Below are 22654 nucleotides of genomic sequence, written 5' to 3'. Positions count from 1 at the left end.
TTTTTTGCAGAGAGCAAAACTTATTTGTTGGTGTAACAAAGAATTCTCCTAAGGCTGGAACTTTCTAAGATGATGAGTTTTAAATTTGGTTTGCCTTCTTTCTCATCTTGACATTATATATGAAACTACTTTGGTTTTTTTTCCTAGCAAATAACACGATCCTTGTTCCTGTGTAATTAACTGCACCTTCTCCTCCCTCCTTTTGCCGAGTTTCTTTTCCAGCAGCGCAGCCGTGCCGGGCCATGCTAGATGGTGGTGCTGTTCTGCTGCTCAGCAGGTGCTGTGCTGCTGTTGCTGTTCCTCCTCTGCAGTGCCAGTGCTATGTCCAGCTCTCGGAGCTGCTTGAGGAAGCCGCGGTTTGGCATGATGCAGCGGTGCCGGCACACGTGCTCAATGGCTCCCACCACCGTCATGTTCCTGTGAATCATCAGGAACGCCAGGACCAGCGTGGCCGAGCGGCTGCGGCCCATGGCGCAGTGAACCAGCACCTTGCCTGCGGAAAGAGGCACACGTCAGAGGGACACTGCCTGATCCTGGCCCTTCGACAGGAAGGTTCTCTAATGCCCTTTCACATATGGGAAAACCGAGGCTGTAAATCATACACCTGAACACCATCTACAGTAGGGATGATCCATTTAATCCTACACCAAATTTCTTGGTATTTGTGAACAATGCTTGCAGAGAAGGCCTGGGAGCTGCATTAAGTATCATAGCAAGCCCTGCTGCTGCCTTGTCTTACATGCCTCACAAACAGTGTATGTAATTCTGTGTTTGGGAATAATGACCAAAGCACGAGTGTGTGGGAGGGTTTGGTGTGCTCTGACTGTCCTTCCATGAGAATAAATGGAATGCCTTTCCCAGGTCTAACTAGACACAAAAAGTAACCAAATTTTATTTTGATTTTTTGTTCTGACAATAATATCCTTTGAGATCTAGACTGCATCACTCTCTGCCCATTTTTGAGGGCAGAGGATAAGAAAGGCCATAGGTATATAACCAGGGCATGGAAAGAAACCACCTCTTATACTATGGAAAATCTTCTGCAGAAATTTCTGGCTAGCACCCTGTTGTGTTGAATGCAAGTAATGTTTCCCCACCACCATAATGAGTGTTCTAATGTGATCATCTCCTTACAGTAGGAGCCTGTCTCGTATCCTGTGAGTGCAGAGTCTTTGCCAGGAGTTTTCATCTCGGAATCAACATGCCACAGTTTAGCTCTGTGACACTGCCTGGCTTAACTTGGAGCTTCCAGAGGCAGAAGGTCCTTGGCTTTGGGTACTAACAAGGTTGTAAGTCAAAGTGGAGCCTTCCCTGTTTGCAGTATCTGGGGGAGGTGGAAGAAGAGAACAGTAAGTGGGTTCAGGTCTGATTGGCAGGTTTTGAAACACTTCAAAAGAGTTCCAAAAATGATTCAAAGCCCTTGAGGGGGTCTCGCAAAAGGTTGAACTGCTGAAGGAAGTAGATTTGGAGCACACTCTCTAACACCCTGCTAAGCAGAATTGCCACAGGAGAAAAAAATAAAAAGTGTGCTATCAGGGCCAATAATAGTTTATCTCTGTCAGCAATGCCTAGTGAGAAGTGCTGGGTGCAAAGCCATGACTCCTGCTGATTAACTCCTTTGCTTCCAGGCACAAGAGGATGCCTTGGCACAAGTAGCATTGCTGTGTGATGGATGCATCAAGAACTGCCAGCACTAAAGGATTAATGGTTACAGTCTGCATCCTAATCCCAGCAGATAGTCTTTGAGGCATCTTGGCAAAATTCCAATCCTTCTGATAACTAAAAGTGCTTCTTCCTCTCCTAGAAAATGATAATCCAATCTATTATTACTGCAAATATTTGAAGTGGATGAAAACACTCATTTGTTTAGCCTTTCAGTGCTTCTCTTTAGAGTTTCCCACCTTGTAAATCTGTTGCTGTTGAGGTGATAAAAACATGATGGGACAAGGAATGCTTTGCCTTGTGTGGGTGGCAAATGCAGGAGATGTAGGAGAAAGTACAGTTTCATCTTGTTTTAACAAAAGCAAAAAATGGCTGTACAATCTTCTGAAATGTCTACTGGTTTGCAGAAGAGAAAGTCTGTCCTTTGGTGTGTGTGGATAGTCAAGAGCCAACTGCCTATTACAGCAGAACAGACACTTTTCTGCAGAGCCATGTCCCTTCTGTACTATTTTGTAGTCTCTTCCATCCTAATATAAGGACCACTCATTCCCCAAAAGGGAGTCTGCTCTCCAGTCTTGGATGCTGACCACTTGTATCTTCAAGGTGTGCCAGAATATGCAGTTTTAGTGCACAGAGACAGAGATCTGCTGAGTGGTGACAGGACTCTGAAATACTTCATTTGCTTGACTTGGGTTTGTGTTTCTTCAAAATGTAGCATTCCTTTTCCAGAGTCAGTTGGAGCCATGAATGTTGAGGTGTCTTTGGTTAAAAGTCTCAGGTCTTTTTTTCTGTCTCATATATTTCTTCACACTTTGTTTTCTTTTAAAATCTCTGTCTTCAGTGTATTTTCCCCTGACATTTTAGCATGAAGTGAAAATGCCATTCCCCTCTATTCTACATTCTGAGGAACTAAAATTCCAAAGGAATGAGTATTAAATCTGTAGCTTAGTAGGAAATCTAAAAACTTTTTTAAAAAGCCTTCCTTTCATGTTTCACAGGTCTCACTGATAAAAATTTTAAGTGGTTCTATGCTCTGAATTGCATGTTTTGGAAAAGCTTTATGCACAGCTGAATGAGAGCATGCATAATTGTGACCCTTAAGAGTTTGCCTGTAAATCTTACTCTTATAAGTGTTCTTCTGTCCATCAGCCCATGCTAAGCCCTGCAGATACTGTTCTGATCAGGGAGTTTCTTCACCATCATGAAGATTTTGAATGTTAAGTTAGAATTAGGACTGTTTTGACAGCATCCAAATTGCCAAGCTTTCTGGTCTTTTTCAGAGAAGGCTTTCTTCATTAGAATGACAGCTTGTTTCAACAGTATTGACTATTGAGCATCTTCCCAGCAAAAATCATTATCTGAAGACATCTATTCAATTAATTTGATCATTTGACTGAAGGTTCATACCCCAGATACAGCCAGAGTAAATTCATTAACACATAACATTCTGGTCACACAAACTGAACCTTTTTCCTTTCTTCCCCTTTCCCTCTGCATTTGCTCAGATCTAATAAAAAGCAGCAAAGCAATGCAAAGAGGTTACTGATGAAAAGTATTTAGCACCACACACTGAAGTTCATGTCATTACCACTGGAGATATGTGCTTGGCTACTTCATACAAAATCCTGTTTAGGAACCTGGATGTTCTTTGTCAGTCAGGAAGGTGCACACAAAATAGCCTGTTCATTTGGCACTTGAGATGCAGAACACCTCTCTGCACTAAATATTCATTCACAAATAATACATTTACATTGTTGGAGGACAGCACAAGATACCTCTAATCTTTTCTTCCATAGGAGGCATCAGTCCACACTTTAGTCTAGCTTCTGGAGTCATTCTATTCTGTAAATGTATTGGAAAGTTATTGTCATGCTTTAAACCTCATTGTCTTGCTGGGCCATGCATAGTGCCTTTATGCATATCTGTGGCTAGGATAAGAGGTATACATACATTTTAGTTTTCCCTCACAAGAAAGTTGAGAGCTTGCTTTTTTTCTTCATGAGTATTACAGTAGTTCTTTTATTTGACTTCATCAGAAAAGGTCCTAGCTAACTTGTTTAAAAGCATGAGAATGTGACTGAAATTACTACAGCTGCAGAAATCACTGCAATTTGTAGTACTTACTTAAGTGCAGATTTTTTTGGTTTGTTTGTTTGTTCACCCACTCACTCTTTAATTTGATTTTATGTTCCAGTGCTGGGCTGTAGCTTGCTGCTGTCTCAGGACTTCCTGGACTTCAATGTGGTTTTGAAATAAAAAGGGCAATATCCCCCCCCCCCCCATGTCATCCTTTCCTCCTGCAATATTTATTGAGAAGCAAGACTTTCTTCTTGCCCTTGCTGCTTCCCCTGTGCTTGTTTCTTTACCTCAGTACAGCAGACTAAAGTCTTACAGGAACAGGAGGGTGGTGGGAATGAGGAAGTCTGCATTTCTTATTCCAGCTACTCCAGTCTGACACTGACCTCTGGCCTGCAGCCATGGCTAGACACAGGTGTGTGTTAGTTATCCTCTCCTTTCCAAAGGCAGTGCTTCAGACACACTTTTTTGAAATGCTGAGTATCTCTCTTCATAAGCACGTAAGCTCCTGAAGCAGTTTCTCCTGCTATTAGGACTTTGATTTTTAAAACTGATCTGCTTTCAAGGTTTTCTCCTGAGCAAGGGAAGGGACTGTTTTGTGGACTGAACTTGCTGAAAGGGTAAAATTGTAAAGACCTGGCTGGCTATTGGAAGCAAGTCAGGTAGTAACTGCCTGCAGCTGAGCTAGACAGCCAGAACACAAGCTGACACAAGGCTAGAAACTTGATATCTAACCCTCTGATAGTAAGGTCTCTGTAGGTCAGCAGGAAAGTTCTAAGTTTCTCAACTGGTTTCTGGTAAAATATCCTGCTGAGGTTTTTTTTTTTTTTAAAGTATGTGGGGAGAAGGAGTAGTAATAATATTGAAAGTCAGTGTGAGGCATAGACTGTAGCATTTCACATCAGTGTAAAGCTTTCTGGTAGAACACTGCTGGAGATCACCAAATAATGAATTGTAGTGATCAAGCTGAGAAATTACAAACACTTTGATGAAATGTTTCTAGATTACTGCTGTCAAAGCTGTATCAGTTCCCTGCTGTGTGGAAGATGGCAGAGATAAATGCTATAGGTTGGGGAAGGTCTGATGGTCAGGTAGGAGGGGTGGTTTCTGTATTTATAGAGAGAATCTAATGGTGCCGAGCATGAAGCTGTGGAATGACAGCATGGAATGTCTGAGACCACTCATGCTCTACTCCCACCACTATACAACTTATTTCACGAAATCTGTCTTGATAAGGACTAACTAGAAAAAGGAGGAAAAGACAGCATATTCATGGCACTTACGTGATGTCCAGTTGTCTCTGATGTGCTTTTGAAGGAGTCAAAACAGCAACAAAAAAAATCTGTCAGATGGGACCCCTTAATACAAGCTGTGATGAGAACTTTGACAAAAGTGCTAATTACGTCATTGCCTTCTCTTACACTGGTTACCTACTACTAGTTTTATTGTCTCTGTTGAACTATATTGGCTTTGTTTCATTCCCATATTGTTAAATGCCATGGAATTATGCTTTTAATTAGATGTGGTAAATACTACACTGATTTTAAACCATTTTCAGCACCCTCCTTACTTCTTTCATCCTGAAGTGCATTATCAATGAATTTGGAAGCCGAATAAAAGAACTGGCTGAGGTCAAAAGTGGGGAGATCATCTGCTTCCACCCCGTGGTACTCCACGCTCATGCTGCTGTAATATTCTGCTCCCGTGTCCACGTTGCGCTGCCCGTGGGCCGCGTTGAGGATGTGGGTGAATCCCTCCTTCTCCAGGCTGTAGCGATCCAGGGCAGTTTTCCTGGTAAAACAAGAGCTGTCATGTAAGTCAAGATGCTTCTTCAAGACTGGAAAAAGATTTAAGAAAACCTCTAATTTGCTATGTTCTAAATGTTAGTGAAACTGATAATGCTTTAACGATGCGCCATTTACCATTTTAAGGATTTTAAGATATTGTCATTCTGTTTGAAGTTGTCATTCTTTTTGGAGTTCCTAATTATCTACCCCAGATCCTCAGAGCACATTTAATATGAATTTATTTTCCTGTTATCTTTGCATATTGGCAATACTGGCTTCAATCCATCTTGTACAGGAAGAAACTTGAGATACAGAAAGAAATAGAAGGAATTAACTAAAGTCAGAAAAAGAAATCAGTGGCAGAACTTGAAATAGGACCCATGAATGCTATTTTCCCCCTTCTGTCCCATCAAATGATATTTCAGATGTAATAAAAGAGTCTGTAATATGTGAGTAGTAAAATCATCTGGGATTCAAAAAGCAGTTCTTCTTCCCTAAAAGAAGTTACTGAGTTTTTCTCCAATTCTATAAAAAATAAATAAGGTTTTTAAATCCCACCCTTGTGTGAATATAACTTCCTATCACTACTCCATTTTGCTGTCTTGTTTGGTTGAATCAGAGCTGTAAAACAAAAAGAACCAGATAAGGAAATTGGATATTAGCCTTCAGAGGAAGCTGGAAGTGATGTATTTAGCTAAATGGTCACATTTGTTCTTGTCCTCTCTTTCCTTGGACAAGGGAAGTCACTGAGGAGAGGAAAACGTAGATTTGTATGTTCAATACCCACTGCAGGTGTTGCTTTAGGATTAAATTCCTTAAAAACATAGAGTTTGTGGCCAGGCATATAAAAACTTTTTTTCTTCCATTACAGAAAAGTTTTAGTATGGGAAAGTTCTGTTCTGAAAAAGCTGACAAGTTTGATTAGTGCCTAGGAAAACTACAAAGCTTTTTACAAAAAGAAAAAATTGCATAGCCTTTATTCTGTTAATATATTTTCATATAACTGCTGCATGATGTAAAAAAGCTTTTTCAAACAAAAGTGCCTCTCTCCATGAATGTTTCCTGAACACTTCCATGTGTAAATGTAGCTGCTGTCACACAGGACACTGTGGTGGGCTACCTGCTGTGTTTCATAATTCTACTGACATTGTGTTTCATAATTCCAGTGACAGCCCACAATAGCTTGAAGTTGACTGCCTTTCTAACCTCTAAGTCAAAACCCCCTCTGAGCAGTCAACAAACTAATGATTAGAGCATTTAACTGGGATATGGATACTGAAGGTTTTTACCTATGCTTGCTCTTACTTAAATTAAACCCATGATCATTGGCTGTTCTGAGTAGATATGCCCTGCAGAAATTCCTTTCTGGTCAGGGTTGATAATGTCTTGCCATGAAATAATATCACACATCCCCTATACAATCATGTAAAAAGTTAATAGAAGCTTCTCTTAGTGTGGTGATGCCTACCTAACAAGTTCAGTAGACTCTGGAGGACAGAGAAGCAGCAGCACCCTGCTTCTAATGCTGTAAGTTGCATCTTCACCTCATGTGAAATAATGCTTACTCCTTCTCTTTGTATTCCTATAGCAGTGATTGACTGAGGAAGATGACTTCTCCCTCCTTTTTGGAAGCCTGTGCCTTAGGATTCTATTCAGGTGTGAATGCTCTGTATGTGCACGTTGCCAGCAAAGACACTTCAGTTCTATACTGAAAGGATGGAGAGTACTTTAAAATAAACCAGGTTAAATGTCCTGGCTGAAGTGTAAGGGTACAGTGAATAACTATTCTCTTCATTTTGATGTCCTTGAGGTGAGCTATATTCCTGCTTTCAAACTAAGCTTGGTTTTACCTCCCCACTGGAATAGAGAAAATGTGGGTTTTCATTCAGACCCAAAGCATGTATCCTACAGACCACATAAGACTCAGGGCCTCAGGTCAGAGAGCCATGCACAAGGAGAACCCTTGCCAGTGGAGACCTACATGCTGAGTAGGAGGGAGGATTGCAGAGCAGTAAGGATCAGCAGGAAACCAAAGATTTTTATGGACTTTAGATACTGTCACACTTTGGCTTCTGCAAGCACTTCCCAGGATAATAAATAGCATTAGAATTAAATTATGAAGTTGTTCTGAGCAAGGTCAAGCAATAGGTTTCAGTCATTAACATTTGACACTTGTTTTTATACGAAATCAAATTTTTCTGTTTCCTTGATTGGAGATTGCCTTTTGACACAGTGGATGCAAGGAATACATTTTTCTGACAGTCACAGTCTTGTTCTGTTTTCTAGAACCAGACTTTGCAGTGTTGGGTGGCCTCAGTTTTCCCATAGGTATTCAGAAAGAAGGGATAGAGTCCTTCAGTGACTTGCATACACAGCTCAGCCTGGCCAAGTTCCTGTGACCTTCCCCTTCCATTTCCCAGTCTTGCCTGTAGCTGCATTCTGTGAATTTGAGGCCCAGGATGGAATTAATCCTCCTTTTTATTTCATCAATTTGATCATTTTGCATGGCAAATGCATTAGCTGTTGTTTTGCCCTTGACCTGTGGGAGGTTAGGAATATGCACATTGTTACTCTGCTCCATTTGTTTACTGACTTGGGCTGGAAATGGACTCAGAAGCAGCAATGTATCAACCTTGAATGGTGTTGCAAATATTCATTATAAATGCTTGTATATAACTACATCATCTTCTGTGAAATAACTTTTTTTTTTTTTTTTTTCAAACCAGCAAATTACAAGTGTATCAATGAATTTATGCTCTGTTTTCTTCAATGCTTGGGGTAGGCTAACATTATTACATGCTTTCTTAATTGTGTTGATATGCAAACTGATCTGGCAGTACCCTTTGGACTGAATTGAACTTTTCCCAATGGAATTGTTTTCTTTATAATACAGATGCATGTTTTCTTTTTTTCTACTGATATTGCTAATCTGAAAAACTGCCAGAAAATGAATGCTCAGTACTGAGCACTCAAATCTGTTAAGTTCTCCACATTTTCCCTGGAACAGCTATCACTCAAACTGTGTGTGGGTGTTTTAGAACCTGTTAGTAGAAGCAAGACCTAAAATACTTGCCCTAAGTGGAGCAGGGTCAGTACAGGTCCTGTGGCTACGTGACTTCTGCATCTGCAGGCCAAGCTAGTGCACACAGTCTGTAAAGAGGCACTTTTATTACAGCAGATATCCTGGACACTTTCATGTATGGAAAGCTTTTCCTAAGGTTTCTAATAGATAATGTTTTGTGGAGCTATGAAGAAACAGTTGTTGTGTAATAGAAAATAGGGTTCACTGGACTGAAAGAGGTGCTTGCCTTGGGCTTTAGAATCTGCATCTTTTGAAGAAAGCTGAAGTGACACTTAGTCTTTTTCAAGAGCGAGAGTGCTTGGTTTCAAACCTAATATGGAGATTAGAAAGTACTTCAGCTCTTTCATCTTCTTCTCTGTCCCCCCAGTCTCACACTTGATAATTCTATTTTCGTAAGAGATTTTGCTACTGTTCTCTGCAAATTTTTCCTTTTTTTTTTTTTTTTTTTCCTCGTAAAGTCTTTCCTCAAAATCTAGGTCAAGAGCCCAGCTGGACCACCACTTGTCATACTGGCTCAGATTTATCTTTTTACCTCCTGTCAGCCAGTACTTTGTACTTTGATCATCAACACTACCAGGCAGAGATGGCCTGTGCTGAGACTGACACTGCCATAGTGTAGGCAGTTAAACTTGGGGTCACACTGGGCTTGCAGCAGCTTGCTTGCCAGTTAACAGAGCAAGAAACAGCCTGGTAAGGCCTGACATGGGGGACCTGTGTGCCTGCAGATTGAAATGTTACTGTGCACCCAACCTGCGTGCTTGGACTGCCCGTAGCCAGCAGTGAGCTCTGGCTTTGGGAGAAGGACTGGTTTGCTTTCCACCCTCAGCTGAGTCTGCAGTGCCCATGCTGCTGTGAAAGCATCCCTCTGTACACTGTAACCAGAGCCTGTGGGATTGGCTGTGTTTCATCATGCATGATACTTCTGATTACACCCCAAGGAGAGGGGAATGCTTTTGGCCTTCCTTGCAGTTTTTGCCATGCCTGAGGTATCAGAATTGTAGAGAAAAGAGAGAAATAAATCAGTCATGAATTGGCTGAGGTTACTAATAGCATAGGATTGTTCAGGGGTATGTGAATCATTACCTTATTGGAGGATTTATGACTCTATTTCTAATTCACTTTTGACTAGAAAAGGCACCATTTTTTTTCCCTTGCAGTTGGCTCACTACCAGAGTGTAATAGTCAAGCTAACAAGATTCTTCTTTTCCCCTCTTTGGGTGCTGCTGTTTCCTATTAAATTGCGATTAATAATTCCATTTTTGTGATTATGGTTGAATTTTAAGTAGCCATTGTAAAGAGGAATTTGCTACAAATGCCAATGTAGGTGAAGCTGTAAGCACTTGGCTACTCTTGCAATTGTTTTCATTTTGTATATCTCCACCATCTGTGCTATTAGCACTTGATTTCCTTTTACATGGTGCAGCTGTGGTCTCCAGTGTCTGCCTTGAATGTGTTCTATGCAAGGAAGGTGAAGTGTGGTACTGGGAGATAACTGAAAATTTCAATGTAATTCAGTTTAGTAGGAGATGACCTGGGCCAATTAGTCCCATGTAAAGCTCATCAGCTCTTCAGTTCAGAGCACATAAACTTTTAGCATAAGTTAAGTATACCCAGAAGTCCTTTTCTCTATATTAAGCAAAAGCTCAGTGCTTTGCTGAATCTGACCCTGCATTTACTGTAGGGCAGATGGATTCATAAACATGTTTTTAAAGTTCTGAGGCAATGGGGAATACTTTGATGTGGGAATCCCACCTCAGTGGTGAAAATTGGATATAAAATCACTTTCACATATGGATATATTGATACTAACAGACTCACCAAAAGGGGAAGCTGACCCAGACAAAAGTGTCATCCATTTTCAGATGGTTCCCAAAAGACTATTTACCTCTTGGGTTGTACAAGGGCAAACAGAGGGCTTGTCTGAGACTTTAACCATACTTGCTGCCAGTTTTAAGGCTAAGTTTCATAGGATTAATAGCAAGTGCAGCAGCAAGCTCTGCATTCCTCTAGAAGAAACAATATAAGTAGTTTTAACATTAAAAAGAATACTTTCTTTGACATTACTGTCTCCAGTGTACCAAATCCCCTCTCTTCAAAAATCCTGTCATAACAAGCTTTAGTCCCAGCTGCTTTTGGTAGAAAGTTGCCCAAATCAATGGAATTGGAAGAGAGGGGAAAAAAGAACTTGCAGGCATTTCAGCCTGCACCTTCAGACACAGTATTAAATACATCAAAAGCAGCTAACGAAGGGAAGATATGGCAGCTCATGAGCAAAACATATGTACACTTAAAGGAAGGGTTGTATTCCTCCAAAATACCTCAGCAGTGTGTGGGCAGAGCAGCTCCCTCCCCAGGTAAGTCAGCACCACAGAGCTGGTACCGCTCAACCATGACTGGTGTGCTTATCAACTTTAGGTAAGCCAAGTCTCTTAAACTTCATGTAAAGGTTGTGCAATGCAAACATGTTTCAGGATAGACTGTTAAAGCCACAGATTGACATGACCCAGATTGACATAACACCAGGAAATCTGAGGCAACATGTTACTAGGAGAGGAATCATCTCTCTCAAACTTTTCCATTTACTTAAGTGCTAAAGGAAAGCTCGTTGCAGGATGATAATATACCAGATGGTCAGTGTCAGAAAGAAGCTTGCTGAATATAGGCAATATTGACACTTTCTTAAGGAAATCTGGCAGTTCTCCCTCCTGAGATGTTAAGAATTTCCAATAATACTGACCCAATTTTCCTCGGTAACTCCAGCATTGAGGGAGTCTAGAGATAGTGTAGCATTGTATCCCTTTTTCCTTCTGAGGTGTTGCTCCATTTCTCTGGGTACCTCCTGTTCAGTGTGAATTAAAAGAATTTTTAGGTATCACTGAAAAATACTGAACGGGATTGTCAGGATATGGGATAGAAAAGATTTGTAGTTCATTTTTCTTTAGCCTGAAATGGTGGATGTAGTTTTTGTAAGTGATACAACCTAGACAGATGAAATAGCTCTCTGCTTTCTATACAGCAAAGACAACAAGTACATGTGCTGTGGTCAGTCAATTCCTGCTCTTGACTTCAGTCACTTATCAAATGTTAGAAATCATTGATAGACAGAGAAGTTCTATGGATAAGTGTCAATTGTCTTGGAAACCATTGGAGCATTGAGGTTTACTGCCCAGTGTTAAAGACCTGATTTTCTGGATTGTTAAACTGCTGTTACAATGGGCAAATTCTCATTTTTCCCAAGTTAAAACTATGTCCTCAAGAGTGTTGTTATAATCTAAATCTGCATTGGCTTCTATTTTTGTATGATTAATACTGGTGTAGATGCTAGGAGTTCGTAATGCTGAACGGTGGGAGCTATCTGTTTTCTAGCCTGAGTGAGTCCCATCTGTTTTCTTCTAGGTTAGTGTAAATTGTTTTTTCACTTAGTCACCTGGAAAAAGCCATACTGTGTTGCTTCTCTGCAGAAAGGTAAAAGGAAAGAATGAATTTTAGTTACGCATATATTTAGTGTTTAGTTATTTGTCTTAATTATCACGCACTTCAAATTGTGGCTTTGAGTTACTCATCTTCCTTACCTGTGTTAGTTCTGAAGACCATGAGCCATAGCACAGCCCAGGCACAGACCATAGCTTTTGTGAATTACAAGCTCAGTTCAACTGCATACCCAGAAGATTATTTTCCATACTTAACTTGTAAAGAATTACATTTCAGAAGACTTCTTTTTTCTGGGAATAGTTTGAGAAAATGGCAAGATCTGAAATTGTGATCAGGCCTTAAATCCTAATGAGATCTAGTGGATGCTCAAGAAAACAAATTGGGAGGCCTTTGTCTTCAGCTGAAATATTCTTTGAACTTCAGAAATGTGGAAGCCTAAACATCATCTCCAGTAATAAGGCCATCACTGAAGAGCTGCAAGAAGAAACCACAAGATGAGCAACTGGCAGAGATTTTCCATGTGATCCCAGTGAACCAAGCAGGTTTGGGATTTGCCAGTAAAACTGCCTGTGCAAGCAACCAGATGGCCAGTGAAACAAAGGAGGAAGACAAGGCTGCTTTCTATCCCTTTAGAAGACTTCTAAATATAAGGAGGATACATGCAAACACTAATCCTTGTAGCAATTGAATCAAAATCTTAGCCAAGAGTGATTTATTCCTATCACTGGGCTGTGTCATACAAATTCCAGTATCTGGTCTTTAAAAGCCCTTGGAACTTGCTGGGGGAAAATTTCTATTGGAGCTGAACACAGCATGTTATATTTTGAGGCTTTGATTATTCTGGGTCTGACAGGCTCATAGAGATTTCATTGCCTCTGGGCAACATCTGCAGTGAAGCCTCCTAACAAAAGGATGGAGTGGCCTCACAGGGCTCCTTGATAGCCTGTATTGCATTAGAAGGAAGATGTGGTTACGTAGTCAGGGTAATTAATTAGCATTTCCATAAGCAGTGACAAGTCCTGTTAGTCTGGTAAATGCAGGAGGCAGGAATGAAGCACAGATGTGGAGGCTCTGAAGATAAACTCTGCATGTGTGTGTTCATTTGATTTTGTTGATGTATTCTACCAAATTCTTTCAAGATCTACCTTAATTTAGCATGGCTGAGATGCAAATGCACCCAACATCTGTTCATGGCTTGTGGCATCTCTTTGGCCACCAGTTCTAAAGCAAGATCTTAAAACAATACAAAAACCCTGCCACACTGAGGGAGTAAGTTCTTGGTCAAGGGTAAGATATGGAGCTGGCTCTAGAAAGGATATAAAGGTCTGTGGACTTTACCCTAATTAAAATTTGCTTTGAAATAGGCAGTGAAAGCCTACATCTTACCTGCAGACCAGTTCTCCTCTCAGATTTTCTGCCATGTCAAGTTTGCCCTTGCCTGGCTGACAATAGCTGCTCTCTTTTGGGGAGTCCCATTTTCTGGTGAAGTTTTATTTCTGTTCCCCCCTACCTGCTCCTCACTGTTTTTCCTCTCCATTGGTTTTCTCATGCTTTTGTCTTGTCTTGGTGAGGGAACGGAAGCTCCTGACTTAAGACCAGTCCCCAGCAGAACCACACTGCCCAGCATGATGGGATGTAGCTCTATGTGCCTATCAAGAAGCTTTTGTTTCTGTTCCTCTGGTTAGTTTGTATGAAGTGCCAGGTGTGTGGTGTATTCTGAGTCATGCCTTTTAGCTTTTACTAAATTACAAGGTGTAAGAAGCCACTGCTACAGGAAGATTATAGGAAGGAGTCAGTGACTGCTGCCCTGGGCTGCTGAGAGACTGACATCTTGTGTGGTTACATCCCTTTGCTCAGCAGGCACAGCTATGGCTTCATCACAGACATTAGAAGAAAATTATTCTAACAGCTTCATTCAGAATAATTCTGCTGGTGATTTTAAACAAGGAAGTAGGAAATAAATGCCAGAAGAGGCTGCTCTTTATGGTGAATCTTGAATTAGAAATATCTAACAGGAGGGGCAGGGCAGGATGTTTGTTCCTGAATCATTTGGGCAGGCTGTTCCAATGGCTTAATTTTTTTATCCCACACCACACACATACACACTCTCTTCCACCCTGTCTCCAAAAGTGGGAGCCCTGGCTTGGTTCATGACCAGAACTCTTGTGTCTTTCTGTTGCCTCTGGCGCCATGGAAGTAATTGGTGGATGATATTAGAAGTCTTGTAACTTTCAAAGCTGTATATCTTTCCTCTTTTATAAGCTGGCAACAGATGAATTTTAGGACCTTTTAAAAAATTATTGAGAACTTTGGAGCCACTGGGGCTCCTACTTCCAGTGATGGTGTAAAAATAAATGTCACGTTAGTGCAGGGTGTAGAGGAAAATGGGAATTGGACCAATAATGCCAAAGGGGTAAGAAAAGCTCTCTTGCTCTGTTCAGGGCTTGGGCTGGGGGATTTTCTGGTGGCATGTCTCCTGCTGCAGCAGTCTTCTCTGCTTCTTGGAATAGCCTGTTTTTAGTTTAGTCCTGTGCTCAGCAGAACTAAGTCTGTTTTGTGGGCTTGGTTTTTTTCCAGATCACACTTGGTCTGATCAGTGAGACACATCTCTGCAGCTTTTCCTTCCTCAGGGTTCTGTTTGCTTTAATCTCTTGAGCAATTTGGAAATGCAGAGTGTTCTATGTACACAAGCACAGGCTTGGAAATGCAAAAACACAACTGCAGGGTGAGCTGTCTCTACAGACACTTCTCAAGAACTACATTTTAGGCCTAAACCAACCTAAGGTATGTCAAACGCATCCAGGCCATGCTCTGTAACTGTGGAACAACTTTCACTTAGAGATAAATGACAAATTGCTCCTTGAAACAAACCATTTACAAACAGATCATAGAAATAGAGCTTCAACCTCTGGTGCCTACGACCAGTTCTGTCCCTCTGCCTTTAACAACAGCCCAGCTGCACTTACTCTGTGCCTTTCTGACATCTCTCAGTGTTCTCAAACACTGCTCTGTTGCTGAGCTGTGTTTAGAAGAGCTTGGTCATCCCCTGTGTAGAGGAGATGTACCAGGTACCCTTATCTGCCATGCAGTGGGTACTGTGTTCACTTACTCATCTCCTATGTAGAGGTTGGGCCAGACTTCATTGACGTGAGTGTACTTAGGGCACCCCTTCCACAAGAGTCTCTCCAGTTCAAATGCCCCTGGGGTACAATAGTCTTCATCAGGATCTACTTTGACTGTTGTATATGCATTTTTCTTCCCAGCATTCCAGCTTCCTGATGACATCTTGTCCATGGAGTAGCACTCTCAGGATGTGTAAGAAACTGGAATGCAACCAAAACAGAATATTAACCCAAGGATACACAAAGCAAGTGACTCCTGCTCCAGCTGTGGGATCCTGGGAGCAGCACTGACCAGGTGTGATTGAGCAGTGCTTGAGACAGATAAACACGTTCTGTGGCAAACACAGACCTGCACCCGGATTTCTGCCTCCCCAGAGTAAGGTGAGGAATATGTTCTTGGATGAGCTCACCAGCAAAGGAAACAAAACTCAAGGGTTCATGATTATTGAAGTTCAGCTTCTGCCAGGAATTTGTTTCCTGAAAAACCCACTGGCAAGAATTTGGTAGGTCTAGCAGCCTAAGGATCTAAAGCACCTGAGGAAACTGAGTGCAAATTTAAGTTGTTGGGGTTTTTTGTCATTAGCTAAGACCCTCCTAAAGGCTCATCCTAGAGCAATGTGGGGAGAGTTAATGTGTCTATTCAGGTGAATGTTGCATGTACTGTTGTATTCTCTTCTACTCTTCTTTTTTCAATGTTGCCAGCTGCAGATTCCCTGTCTGCTGCATCTCCCTGTGGGCTCTGCTTTTATTTCTCCTGCTGGACTCTCTAGTGTCTCAGGGTAGCAGTTGTTCATGTCTCTTATTCCCTTGAAGGGAGAAATTGAACCTTGTGGTTCTGTAAGAGACTTGTAACAAGATGAGGAGTTGGGCTTGATCTTATGAAATGTACAAGTAGAATCTGCCAAAAATCCACCTTTCTTGCAGGCAGTGAAGCCTGTAGTTGCTCCAAATTTTTTTTTTTTTTTTTTTTTTTTTTTGGTGTTGGCTGCTAAATGTTTGTGTCCTTTTAATTCCAAAAATCTGGTTAATACCTTCATGCAGCTAGCTATTGTAGAGCTCTCCTGAAAGCAAGATGTCCATTTTTCACTAACATCCTGTGTACCCATGGGATTTGTTTACTCAGTTTGGGCTTTTTTGTGCCTGTCATGTTCTGTTTCTCCACAAAGCTTGAAAAAGCCAAATGATTCCTGTTTTCCTACTCCAAAGCTGTGTAAGATTGTTGAGTCAGTTTTTGTTTGGCAAGTGTACACCTTTGTTCAAAAATTGGCTTGCTTTCACTGGCAAGGGATTCTATCTTTCAGCCACAAACATGATGATGATGTTTAGCTAAGCAGTCCTCTCGAGATTTTTAAAGGGCTCTGAGAATTCCAGCTTGTAGCAAATTTACCTTGGGCTTGTCTTGCATGCCTATGTGTAATACCAAGTCCCATCTTTGTGCCCCAGTAGCCATGCCCTGGGAAAGCCTTTTTCCTTCCCATGCCAGAATTATGCTAATTCTACATGCAGACTCGGCAGTGTAGATAGATAATGTTTGTCTGTCAGAGATACAAATCTACAACAGTCTGACTTTGGGGGTGATTAGGCTGTTATCTAGAAATTGATAAGAACTGCTGTTTGTCTAGTAAAGAATTATCTTAACTGAGAGCCTGTTGCCTTGATGCTGAAGGACGGACTACTTTTATTCACTCCATAACATGGGATGGAGGAGAGGAAGGGAAGAAGAGAAAGCAATGTAATCAGTAATCACAGTTGGTGGCCACAGTGCATTGATTTGTTACACCTCAGAACAGGGCAATTACATCTGCAAATGCTGGTTTGTGGTACTGGAACACCGGCGCAGTTTGAAGCTTGGTTAACACTCTGAAAGCTCGACCACTGCTGAGAAATCCTTGTTTCTGTCTGTCCCAGGAAGCCATATGCTCCCTGAACTTTCAAGTATGCTATGTTCTTTTATGCCTTGCCAATGTTATCTGCTGCAGGGATTTTTAAATTGAATTAGAGCACAGGAAAGCATCAGCTGAAATTCCTCTAATAAAACATGTATTTCAGATTTGACTCTAGACTACGTACAAAGTAACAGACTTTAACTAGGAGGAGGGAAATGGGGGCTAAAGGGCTGTTTTGCTACTTTAACTCTAGAAATAATTGCCATGAAGCTTTTGGTTGGGGGCAGAAGGGCTTGTGTCTTCCCAGGAATCAATGTCTAACTCATCTCATATTAGTTGTTCTATGCACACCAAACAGAGCTTCAGGAAGACTTTTCCCTAGGCCAGCCCTTTTGGAATAAAAAGTGAAAAGGACATTGTATTTTTATGGAGTTCTTAACAGTTCTGTTCTCAACAGTCTTGCTGTGGGTATAAGGGATGAATGTTCAGCACAAGTCCAGGCAGGGAAAGCTCAAATTTCTCTGGCAGACTTGTGTGGAGAGGAGACTATCTCTTGCAGAGTGTTCACCCAGTACAATCAGGTGGCAGCCAGATTGCAGGGTTACCTCTGCACAGGCTTGTTGGAGCAGGCTCCAACCAGCACCCCTTGTGGTGCTTCATGTGGGCTGTAGATGAGTTAGTGCAGGCTGAATGATGTACCAGCACTGTGCCAGCTTGGCAGTCACTTCATAGCAGTGCACTGTGTTGGGGACACACAACCTTAGACCACAGAATAGTCTGAGTTGGAAGGGACCCACAAGGATCATGGTAAATGAATGGTCCACATGGAGATTTCGAGACTGGCACTATCAGCACCTTGATCTGACCAACTGAGCTAATCCCAGGGTCATGTGGAAGCCCTCTGGAGTAGGGACTGTCCTTATGTCCTTTGCATAAAGAACTCTGCACCCTGCCTGCTCCTGGAAATACTGCTTCAGGACAGCCTTTTTATTTCATGGGGTAGGGATGAGAAGTCAGCTGGCTGTGGAGCTGCCCTTGTCCCAGAGGGCTCTCCCCAGCCTGAGGGCATAGTGAGGAGCAGAGCCCTGTATCTGGAGCCAGGAGCTCATTCCCAACGAGGCTAGGCAGTCTGCAGCTCACCCTACCCCAAAGCACAGCTTCCCACTCGTTCTGCTGGCCTGTGCCAAGCCCAGGCTGTGTGAGCTGGTGAGACTTTCCTGTTCCCTCTGTGTGCCACCTGTGGGGGTTGGTCACACCTGGGTGTGGGGCACACTTCTGTGGGTGTGTCAAGCCTGCCAGATTCTGCCTGCTAAGCCCAGCATTCTGCAGGTTCTGTGCACACAGCACTGAGCTGCTGCTGCTCCCCAGTTCTGCTGTCATGGACTTAAGGGTATTATCAGAACAAGGATGATAAAAATCCAGTCATCTGCATTTTTATACCCTAATCTTTCTCTTCATAAATAAGACCAAAGTGCATGTTATCTAATAAATTTTATTTGTTAATCGCTTGGATGACTGGAATATTTGTCCCCCTTGGGTTATATGTATATAAATGAAAATATTGTTAGTGATTTCACAAAATGGTAATTCAGAATAATGGAGAGTTAATCCTCTTTTCATTAGTGAGCCACTTCAGGACATACACTGTGGCAAATTATACTGCATTTTAAGTCATTCTCAAGTGCTGTGCACTAGAAAAAAAACATTAAACTAGTTTTGCATCGATAGAAGTAATTGTGTGGCTAATTTGGATAAGCAGCATGCATTAGGCGCAGCAAAGGAATCTCTTCTTTATGTTCACTATCTACTCTACAGCTGCCAGATGGAATTTCTTATACAGCTCTTTAGCTTTTTTTTTTTAAATTTTATTTTTAACAAAGCAGGGAGGGGAAAAAGAAAGTGCAGAGAAAAAAAAAAAATCTACCAGTCTATCTGCTGTTTAATTCAGAGCATGAACACAGTCTAGTGGCTAGAGCACTAATATGGTGAAAGATTTGCCTTCTGCACCATGTTTGGAGTCCCTTGAACTATTCAAATTAACCAAAAATTTTCAGTAAGGCCCTGTGAAGTCGCAGAGTGTAGTGGCCCATTTGAAGGGATGTCTAATCCCACCACAAAATTTGTAGGGGTGAGTTAATGCTTTTGGAAGTGTTAGTCATGAGCTCTACAGTTTGGTAATCCCACAGATAAGGGAGGAAAACTGAGCTTTTTTTCTAGAGGTGAACATCAGAGTCTCGGTGGTGCTATGTACATTTCTAATGCTAGTTTTTCACATGTAGTGGAAGTTTCTGAGTACTTTGAGACTGAAAGCTATAAGTCATTAGCTGCATAACAAAATACTATGTTTCTTAATATTTTTGGCTCAATGTGCTGTGCAAGACCTAGCGCTGTGTATAAAGATGCCAAACAATTTGGCAAGATTTATGCCTGGGAGTTAAGATCCAAGTCAGCTGTAGAGACTTTAAAAGAAAAAAATCAGGCATGCACAGACAAGGACTGCATTTGCCTATGTCCTGTGCAAGGACCTGTATATCCTTTCCTTTTCTGTATCCCTCCCTGGCTCAGGGGGTTTCTCCACCACTCTTGTCCCCACCATATGTACTCTGGCTACCAAGTTGTAGCTGTATTTGTGTGCCTGAAGCTCCAGATCATCAATAAAGTCAGAGCCCAGTGGCATTGGTATAAAAATGCAATGAGAGAGGCTAAACAAGTGAAAAATGGAGAGAAGACAATTTTCCTTACTGTTTTCTTTAGAAGTATTAGCTGTTCTGTCACACTGGGCACAGGTTTTCCTTGCCTTGATGCCCACTTCAGTCCATATTTATACAGGAGAATAGTTTAAATTCTTTGCCAACCATGCATCCTACTCTTGGAAGTTCACCCAGCTCCTATGACATTGATCACTTTTGCTAGTGGTGCTTTTGATGCTTTATTAAATTTAATTTGGTGTGCACATCTGTATAAGCCTTGGTTTTGTACTTGGAGTTGTCTAAAAGCTACTTCTCCCTGAAAATACCAGGCAACCACAAATTTACCTGGTTTACCTGGGAAGTGAAAGTTTTTAGCATTTAGCAAACACCTAAATACATAATCTGTTTGTAAATGTGGAGGCAGATTTTGGTCATACTCCTATTCTGATGCTTTCAGATTTTTTTTTTCCTACCTGTTGTCAGCTCTGAAAAAGGAGTGGAACTGTGATATCATCATAGGTTTTTTTTTTCCAAGATGCCAAGGGAAGGAAGGAAAACTACCTATCAGTGTTGAGCCTTTCTTGAGGAGTCTACAAAGGTAATGACATATCTGCTGGACCTTATACCCATTTTAGTACAGTAGAGACAAAGACTGTCCCCTTGAAATTAATTGCTAGTTTGACCCTCAAAACTGGGAACTAAAGTAGTTAATCTACTGCCATGAACACTAAATACAAAAGAACACAAAAGAGAAAAAAACCCCTGCATTTTGATTAAGAAATCATTTTTGTGCATGAAGAGCTTGTTACTAAGAAATTACTCCCATTTTGTTTTCTGATCTTGGATAGAGGGCAGACTTACTTGAATGTTTTTATTTATCTGAGAGAATTCAACACCACTGAAGTTGTTGGACTTCTATTTTCCAGGGAGTAAAACATGCCTTAAAACGACTGCAAAACTAATGGTTTTATTTTTATTTACTTCCTTTTAGTTTAATAATCGCCTTAGATAAGAACTTCATGGAGAAGCAATGTTTGTAACAACTGTGTACAAGAGGGAAGGACTCAAGAGAAGGGAAGGATGGAGAATACCAGTTCTATGCTTTGAAAAAATGTGCAGAAGATTTGAATCTAGTTTAGTAACTGGTCTTCAAGTAAGCACTTGCTCAGTGTTGAAGGCAGACAAAAATCAGATCTAATGACTGAGAGTCTTCAGAAATAGTGAGGGAGGATCTACTCAGCAAGCCTTTGAATTTTTAAGAAATGTTCTCTTCTTCCATTTCCAGCCCACATGCCAGACACATACCTCCCTTTAGGGTGAAAAAGTGCTTGCCCTTTTTGAGTATGACTAAGCAGAGGGCTGTTTTATAAACTGAAAAATTCTTGCAGAAGCCAGTGCATGTGTCTGGAGCACAGTGTTTGCACTGTGGAGGAGGGTAAACAGTGCTTTGGTTTCTAAGCTTTTTGCAACTCAAAGTACATCAGTTGAGCTGAGAGCTGGTCAACTGCAGAGACAAAACTTGCTCTGTCAGATGATTTAATGAACTAAATTGAAAATGGTGCTGCCTGATATGCCCCCCCATTTTGTTTTGCTCAAACTCTGAAAGCTGGCAGCAGCCACGAAGAGCTGTGTGCTTCCCCTGTAACCTCACACTTGTTGCACCCCAGGGCACTGCAGTGAGCTGTGCTGCTGCAAAGGCTCCTTGGGTGGGGCTGTGTCTTTTTTTGTTTTATTGGATTTTTTTTCCCTAACACTAGGCCAAAAGGTTATTTTTTAACAAATACTTCTTGTGATGGAGAAGTCTTTCAAAATATATCTCTCTAAAAGACTCCTGAAAGAATTTACCAAATTCCAAAACTGTATTTGCAGGATACTTAAGCAAAATGTATAATCCTCTGCTCCTTATTCCTCTCCAAGCCTTCATTTTCAAATCTTCATTCCAAAATTCATTTACTTCAGTAGTATTTACCTTATTTTAGCCCTGCATTTTTATACTTAAAGTATTCATGGGCTATAAAATAGTTCATCTACTGAAGTCATCTTTAAACAGCTTTAAACCAGAATAATTGTAGCCTCTGTGCAATTATTTCCCAGACCCTCCTGCTGTGAATATTCAAAATGAAGCAGTTATTTCAACAAATTTCTTAGCCACATATGACTTTTTAAAAACTTATTTTTGCCCTCATTCTTTATTGTTGACTGGACTGGTTAATTGAAAACAGATTAAACTGAGATTTTATTAAATATTATTACTGTCCAAAGAAACTTAAAACACAGCATCATCTGAGAGAATTTTAATTCAATTGGAAAAGCTAGATTTGACTGGAGGGTGGAACAATTATTGAAGAATAGGCAAAATATTCTGGGACAGATGTTACAAGTCTTTAAAAATTGCATTTTAATTCCCTAACTTTTACACTGAAATTATCTCCAGGATAATTGCAGATTTGGCACCTAATTTCCTAATTTATAAAATGATTTCTGTAACACAACAAATTTGGTCTTCTAAAATTATATATTACACTTTCAAAACCTTTGTGAGTCTATAATAATTTTTTTTTCTCTGCAGCAAGCTAATTACATTAATAGTTACCTCGGCAAGTTTTCCAGTTCTCAGTCCTCTCCCTGCTTTACTAAACCAGGTTAGAAAAAGAAGGAAAAAGGAGCAGAAGTACAACAGCAAATGTATATTGCTTAGCCTTACCTGTAAGCTTAGGTGGGTGCACTTGTAGGTAACTGGGTCCTGTGAAGTGCAGCAGACGACAAAAGAAACCTTACTAACTTTGCAACTAGAGTCTATTTTTAGAGGAGGTTTTGCTGACTCTGACCTTGAGTGCTACCCACTCCAAATGACGATCTTTACATCTGCTGGTAAAACTATTCCCTGATGTGACCTGAAACATTAAACCTGGCAGTT

At 41.0% G+C, this 22654-nt stretch overlaps 1 protein-coding gene across 1 annotated transcript; it reads right to left on the bottom strand.

The window, feature by feature from the left end:
• DUSP29 (dual specificity phosphatase 29) lies at positions 1-22654 on the bottom strand. The gene is made up of 4 exons (XM_079313213.1): positions 22442-22654; positions 15149-15362; positions 5309-5529; positions 1-493 (listed from the first exon to the last, which is right to left on the bottom strand). The coding sequence occupies exons 2-4, from the start codon at positions 15331-15333 to the stop codon at positions 246-248; spliced, it is 654 nt and encodes a 217-aa protein (XP_079169339.1). The 5' UTR covers positions 15334-15362; positions 22442-22654; the 3' UTR covers positions 1-245.

The sequence above is a fragment of the Erithacus rubecula genome (genome assembly GCF_903797595.1).
Source record: "Erithacus rubecula genome assembly, chromosome: 9".
In the NCBI taxonomy this organism is placed as follows: Eukaryota; Metazoa; Chordata; class Aves; order Passeriformes; family Muscicapidae; genus Erithacus; species Erithacus rubecula.
The sequence above is the reverse complement of the archived record's forward strand: the minus strand, read 5'-3'. Positions and strand labels throughout refer to the sequence as shown.